The following is a 7211-nucleotide window of genomic DNA, read 5'->3' as shown; positions in this document are numbered from 1 at the left end:
TGTCGTCTGGCAGCCCCTCTGCTCGCCCTCAGCCCACCATCAGCACGGTGCGAGCTCCGCAGGACTGCCATCCTCCAGCGTCGCCGTGGCTGGAGTTTCCTTTGACTGCCTCTAAGCCCTCTAAGCCCCGGACTCCGCCTCGGCCCATCGGCTCAACCATGGCTCCTAGCTCCCTCCTGGCCCATCAATACCACGACTGAGGTGAGACCCTTGAGCAAGGCACAATAGTGCAACTGCTCCCCGGGCGCCGCAGCAATATGGCTGCCCACTGCTCCGGTTGTGTGTTCACGGTGTGTGTGTGCACTTGGATGGGTTAAATGCAGAGCACAAATTCCAAGTATGGTACGTCACTTCACTTTCACTTTTTTTCACTTTCATAAAATGGCTCTCTGTCTCCGCCTCGGGCTCCTCCGCCACCTGCTCCGCCGCCGTTGGTCGGCCCCCTGGAGTCGTCAGCCCTTCCTCCTCCATGGCTCCTCCCTCTGTCGCTTCCACTGTGGGTCGTCATTATGGCTGTGGCCTGGGTTCCACCTGGCACTCCTCCTGAGCCTCCTCCCAAGGTCCCACCCGTCCCTCCCTGTGTTGTTCCTGAGGCGCGAGGACGCGCCGTCCGGGAGGGGGGCGATATGTGATGCCCCAGGACTCTGTATGTGTGTTTCCCCTCCCCCTCCCCCTCCATGTGCCTGCCTGACCTAGTTTCCTCCCTCATGTTAATTGTTCATTGCTCCCAGGTGTGTCTCGTCATCCCCTCGTCAAGTCAAGTATATAAAGAGTGTTCTGTTATGTGTTTCCTTTGTCCGGTGTCTATCGTCCATTGTGCTACATGTATTCCCTGTTTCAGATATTAACAGACTGTTGATTGTGATTCTCCTGCATTCCTCGTTCCTTCCGTAGGCAATCGTGACATGAAGAAAGATGCATAAAGTGTATCAAGGTTTTGCAGGGGTGTGTTCAGCGATTAGACATCTGGTAATGTCTGGTAATTAATAAATAAATAGTGCTGGTAATTGAAAGGTTGTAGGTTCAACTTCAGGATCCATGAACCATTAAGTCTTTGATCGAGATACTTAGCATTGGCATCCCCAGAAGAATTGCAGCTGTAATGAGTGCACTGCAAGCTAGTCTGCATTAAAGCAGCATCCGCTAAATGAATGAGGACGCCTGAAACACTCTCTAAACAAGCAAAAGCTTGTACAGACACTGATACAGACTTCACATGGTTTCACATCGTGTTCCAAGTGTTTATCTTTTGGGCATTCATTTGGAATTATTGCACTCATATGAACAAGTTATCACCCTATTAGTTATTAGTCTAAATCTACATTAACTCTGCTTCATAGTAAAGCACCGAATTTTTATTTAACGGGATCACAACTTTTTTCCACATTTATTCAAAGCACTTCAGTCAGTGACTGAACAAAACCCTGTTAACTCATTTTTACCCCAAACCCCTGTTATTTCCGACCAATGGCAAAGGGAAGACTAACCCTTATTGCGTGCATAACATTTATATACGCCATATATTAATATTTATTATATTTATAACCGCTACGAATAGCTGTGCACACCAGTGACGGGATTTCGGCTGAACGACCACGGCTTGAACAAATTTCTGTGTCTCTTATTTAAAATGAACCACAGAGACTTGAGCTTTCCGCGTCCTGAACAGCGTTCATGTTCAATATACACTATAACTGAAAAGTTTGGGGTTCGTACACTTTTCAACAGTTTTTGAGAGAAATCTCACCAATGCTTCATTTATTTGATCAAAAATACAGTCAAATTGTGAAATATTATTTCTGTGTATAATAATTAATTCTGTGTATAATTTTTAATGTGAATATCTGTTAAACTGTAATTTATTTCTGTGATCAAAGCTGTATTTTCAGCATCATTACTCCAGTCTTCAGTGTCACATGATCTTCAGAAATCAGTATAATATGCTGATTTGCTGCTCAAGAAACATTTCTGATTATTATCAATGTTGAACACAGTTGTGCTGCACAATATTTTTTATTTTTTTGAAATAGAAATCTTTTGTAACATTATAAATGACTTTACTGTCTCTTTTGATCAATTCAATGTGTCCCTGATGAATAAAGCATTAATTTATTAAAAAAAAAATGACCTGACATCAAACTGTGTCTTGTTAGGGCTGGTAAACTGAGATGAACTAAACAGGGAAGAGATGCTGCTTGCTTCATCACACCACAGTTCTGACCAGCACCGCTCTCATGCACACTATGATAATATTGCTCACTAGATCAGCACAGAGCTCTGGTTTATAAAAACCTTCAGAGCAGATGCGCTGCAGTTCTCCACACATCCAGCAGGGGCCAGTGCAAGCTAAAGAGACGAATCACCCATCATGAGTGTGGCATGCAGTCATGTTGAGCGCAACATTAATGCAACAAAGGTCAGAACACTAAATCCCGTCAAGAACAATTTATGAGGTCGGGGATTATAATGACCCAGTGGTCGCATGTGTCCTGTTCTCCAGCGTCTGTCGATGTGTTGAGGCTAGTCACAGTCAAGAGAGCTTTTCTGATTAATCGCATTATGAGTCGCATATTTGCAATTATGGGTTCTTGAGGAGGGGAGCGTTATTTCTGAAGGGGCATATGCATGCTGCACACTGGTGGAGCTAATAACCCAGAGAGCAGCTCTTTGACGTCTGTAGCTGCGTCATTAGCCCCGTGTGACAGTGTGTGTGTGTGCCTGTGTGTGTGTGTGCGTGTGTGTGTGCGTGTGTGTGTGTGTGTGTGCGTGTGTGTGTGTGTATGTGTGTGTATGTGTGTGTGCGTGTGTGTGTGTGTGTGTGTGTGTGTGTGTGTTGCATGCGGGGGGCTCTTGCTACAACGCTGTGCTAAGCTTCAGCACACAGGCAGGGGGTCCTGCTGTGCCACTTTATGAATTATAGCGAGACTGTGAAATTGGAAGTTGCAACATAGCAATATAAACAATTACATATAATAGGTATGATTAATAGTGCACGCAAGCACAACTGGATTTATGTTGGTGTTTTTCCATCGTGTCCTTTAGAAGGAATCATACACTGAAAAAAAAAAAAAAGATGTAGGATTTACTTTGAAATCATTCTCACTGAGAAACTGCTAGTAAATTTCACAAAGACATGCAAGAAACTCATTTAATTAAATGTGAAATTTTGAAAGAGTATTTTCTTGTAAAACATTCTTCAATTACCGGTTCTATTTACAACTTCACAACTTTGAAAAATCTTGTTTTACAGTGTATATTGAAATCAGGATAATCTACCTTCTGCAGATTTTCCTATTGCTCGGTTCTTATTCAGAACCAGTTCCATTTGAAATACCGCAAACAGAATGATCGTCATGACATTTATTTCTGTTCACGGGTTTTGAACAGCTGTGTTCTTCCACTGATTTGGACAGAGAAGCACACATTGAATCCACAGCATCAGCAAGACAAACGCTGATGCTGAGCTGCGAGCACAGACTGAACCCAACCTGATCAACTGATGATGACCAGCCAAGCCCGATTCATAAAAAATCCCTCGAGTCAAGAACTGTTCAAATCACAATCTTCACAAGCCATTAGTGTTAATCAAAAAGGGGGGACTGTAATTATGTGGAATCCGAATCAGTTCCACACAAGCCCTAATGTTCATCCCGGCAAGAACAATTTATGAGTTCAGGGATTATAATGATCTTCATGGTTACGTCATCAAAACCATGAGCTCATTAACATATGGCCGCCCACATTTACATCAACTTAGTAATTTAGCAACGTGGCCCATATCAGAGCTCATGCAAATACTAATGTCTTAAAGACATAATTCACCAATAATAAGAATAATTTATTTTATGTTCCACAGAAGAAAGAAAGTCATACAGGTTTGGAATGACATGAACAACATAAGCTTGCTGTGACACGTTATATGTGACGGTTAATGAGATCTGACTTGGCAAATAATGACAAATCAGCTATCGAATTACTTCAGAAAGGCTGAAGGGTTATGGATTTTTTAAGCTTTCTGGTAATTTCTGAAGCTTGACTATTCCAGGAGCAGCATGAACCTCCTACTAAACATCTCCTTTTGTCATAGAGGTTCGAAAGCGCTGCTGTTAAATTCAACGAGTCAGAGAGATTGTAGAAAGAGTCATGTGTAAGTAGGGTTGTAATGGTACACAGAATTCACGGTTCGGTACGAACCTCGGTCTTGGGGTCATGCTTCTATACGAGTTCAGTACAACAGGTTTTTTTCATTTATTTTGAACAGACAGTAGTGCTGCATACATGCATCATGAGCAGTTGTTTTTGATTTGAATTAGATTGTATAATTTAAAGATTTAAAGCAAAAACAGAATGGTCTTGACTATATTTATGAAATGATGCTACATCAAACATCTGCGCAAAACAAAAACAGCAGACGGACTGAATGAAAATGCAGATTTATTCTCTGACAGCAGGTGGCGCTTAAGGAACAGCAGCGATACAGCGTTTCCTTGGTTACCGCTGTAAACAAAGCAGCTGCGCTAATAAACACTACTTTAATATGCATTATATGATGATAAGAGGAAAAGAAAATGCCATTGAAACATATCTGAAGACGGTCAGTTCCTCTCAGAGATGCATTCATATATTTGTCCTATCCTGTATTTCGCGAACACTGAGCTCGATCTGCCTGCTACAGTATTTTCACCTCTTTACAGAATTCCACACGAATTACATTTCGGGAAATGATTGCAATGCAGTTTGTGTGAAATTCTGGAGTAGAGACCGGCCAAAATAAAACTAAAAACCGGTTCTGATTTATAGCCGGTCATCCGGTGCACTTCTAGACCCCGAAACTTTCCCAGACTGCTGATTTAACACAAGCAGGCGCTTCTTTGAGCTCTTGTGTGCCATCTGAACTCGCCGTTCTTGTTTTGGGTTGGTGCGTCGATCGTCTCTTCTTCTGCTCTGTCCTGTTGTGATGGTTGGCAGTGTGTTTTCACTCGCGCCCCCTTCTGGACTGATCGCCTGTGACTGACTGTATTCCTCGTCTGACCGCACGAACCAAACCGCGATAGTACGATGTACCACTACACTCCTATGTGTAACCGATTATGCTGCAAGAAACATTGACTAAGTTGTACTCACAGAAAAAAATAAAATGATATGAAGTCAATCCATTCAAAAATTTCAAAAGAAGTCATCTGCAGTGTCAGGTCAAGAGGAGCACAAACAGAGTGAGCTTAATTACGTTCACTTCATCCTCAATGCTTTCTATGCACAAGTCCATCTTCTCTCTTTTTCCTTTTCATTCTCTCTGACTCTAGAGACTCATAAAGCTGGTGAACGTCCCCAAGTGTGAGACGATAAGCGTCTAAGACAAACAAGACATTCAGTATGAGCCATCAGCCGCTTTCATGAAGGATTAGCCCAGGGATTTGCTCCTGTCTTCCAAGTCACTCAATTTTCCATTTTCTTTCTCAGCGGCTGTCTAATGACACAGGAGACAATCGTGATGGACCCCACATCCCATATAGTTTTAGCTTACGCTTTTAACAGTCTCATACATTTGCTTAAAATGCATCACAACTCTTCAGAAACTGAGCATTTCAGACTCGTCGACTGGATCACAAGGTCAGATGTTAGGTTCATGAGATACATTTAATCAGACCTCCCAGCCATGACTGAAAAAAAACAAGCCATCTTCTCTATAATTCCATTTAGCTTTTGTTCATACTGACAACACATATAGTTTCAGACTGGTTTTTCTTCTTTGCAAGTTTGTGTCTTAGTCAAACTATACGGTAATGACACAGGACGAAGAGGGATATTTAGAGCAGATGCTGATGTAATGAGTGAATGCATTACACAAAGAAGCGTCAAGAGGGAAAGTCCTGAGTGATATTTGCAGGAAGAAGACGACCTTCCTTCACCGCTGCATCACACACATCAACTGAACATGAACCCATGCGACTTATATCAGCCTTCCTAATTCAACGTGGTTATTTTGCACTTACATTAGTAAAATGATTGATGACTTGTTGATCTGAGCAAATAAACAACATATCTGTAACATATTTGGAATTCAAAGGAAAACTAGCGGTGTGATAAAGCAGCCCTCTTTTCTATAAATCTGAGATTGTCTGCTAACCAGCCACAGCCACGACAAGCAGCAGGGCATTTTGTTGACTCTTTCATTTCTATTTCTTTGTTGTTCCACAGTGGAATATCATTGGTTCAAAGTCAATGTTCACATAACTTTATATTATACATCTAATAAATTACAACTGGCTGTCAAGCTTTGCAGCATTTTTGGAATGTGTTTTTAGTGTGGAAAAATAGGACTGGAATAACTACACAACTTTTAAAATGTGAACAGATTTTAAACCACTAGGTGTCATACACTTGCTGACTTTGTAAATTAATCAATGTAGCTTGAAACGGATTTGTAAAAATAAAATTGCATTTGATTTTTTACTGTTCACATTTACTAAATATGATTCCAATCAGACACACATAAAAATCAGAGTCTGAAGCTACAAAATTGTGGACTTTTGGCAACTAGCATCAACTTGTGCAGACTTTAAACTGGGGCAAAAGTCTGGGCAAAAGTCGTGTAGTGTATTCCAGCCTTTACTTGTCATTGGCACGTCAATCCACTACAATGTTTAAACCAGTCGACTAATTGTAATTAACTGCATAGACTGGTATTTGCTGAGAAGATCCCCAAATCTAGATAATTCAAAGACATTAACATTACTGTGGCAGACAATGACTGAAGAGACACAAACCCTCTTTAGAAGTCACTTATCATCTGCATAAATGCTGCTGAACAGATCAGCTCAGACCAGCGTGAATTTCAATGCCATCTCATGCTGAGGATGATAATATCGCCACAATGAACAACAAACAGCACACGCTATTGATCTGCAACACTCGTTCAACAGTGTATTTACATAATAATAAAGTACATTCTTAAAATGACAAATACATGCATCAGACACTGCACAGGAGCTCATAACTGACCTGATGGGGGACGAGACCCAGAGAGGTCGGGGGTTCATTCATCCGGTCATCACTGCTACTGGCCACAGCGTAACCTCTGACAGAAAACAGATCACACATCAACACATTCAAATTAGACCTCAGTGCACCCCTAAAGAGCAGTTTTATGATTAGTTACAGTGTGTGTGTGTCTATGTGAGTCTGTGTGAGTGTGTGTGTGTGTGTGTGTG

At 41.6% G+C, this 7211-nt stretch overlaps 1 protein-coding gene across 2 annotated transcripts in view; it reads right to left on the bottom strand.

Annotated features, from left to right (window-relative positions):
- LOC107750032 (ubiquitin-like modifier-activating enzyme ATG7) overlaps window positions 1-7211 on the bottom strand; it is a 78022-nt gene that overhangs the window by 42134 nt on the left and 28677 nt on the right. For both annotated transcript variants that reach the window (XM_016565281.1, XM_016565282.1), the window contains exon 17: window positions 7003-7078. In XM_016565281.1, the coding sequence (XP_016420767.1) occupies window positions 7003-7078 (76 nt within the window). The remainder of the gene's footprint in view (window positions 1-7002; window positions 7079-7211) is intronic.

The sequence above is a fragment of the Sinocyclocheilus rhinocerous genome, unplaced genomic scaffold (genome assembly GCF_001515625.1).
Source record: "Sinocyclocheilus rhinocerous isolate Xijiao unplaced genomic scaffold, SAMN03320098_v1.1 scaffold542, whole genome shotgun sequence".
Classification (NCBI taxonomy): Eukaryota; Metazoa; Chordata; class Actinopteri; order Cypriniformes; family Cyprinidae; genus Sinocyclocheilus; species Sinocyclocheilus rhinocerous.
This window is presented reverse-complemented; position numbering and strand designations above follow the sequence as displayed.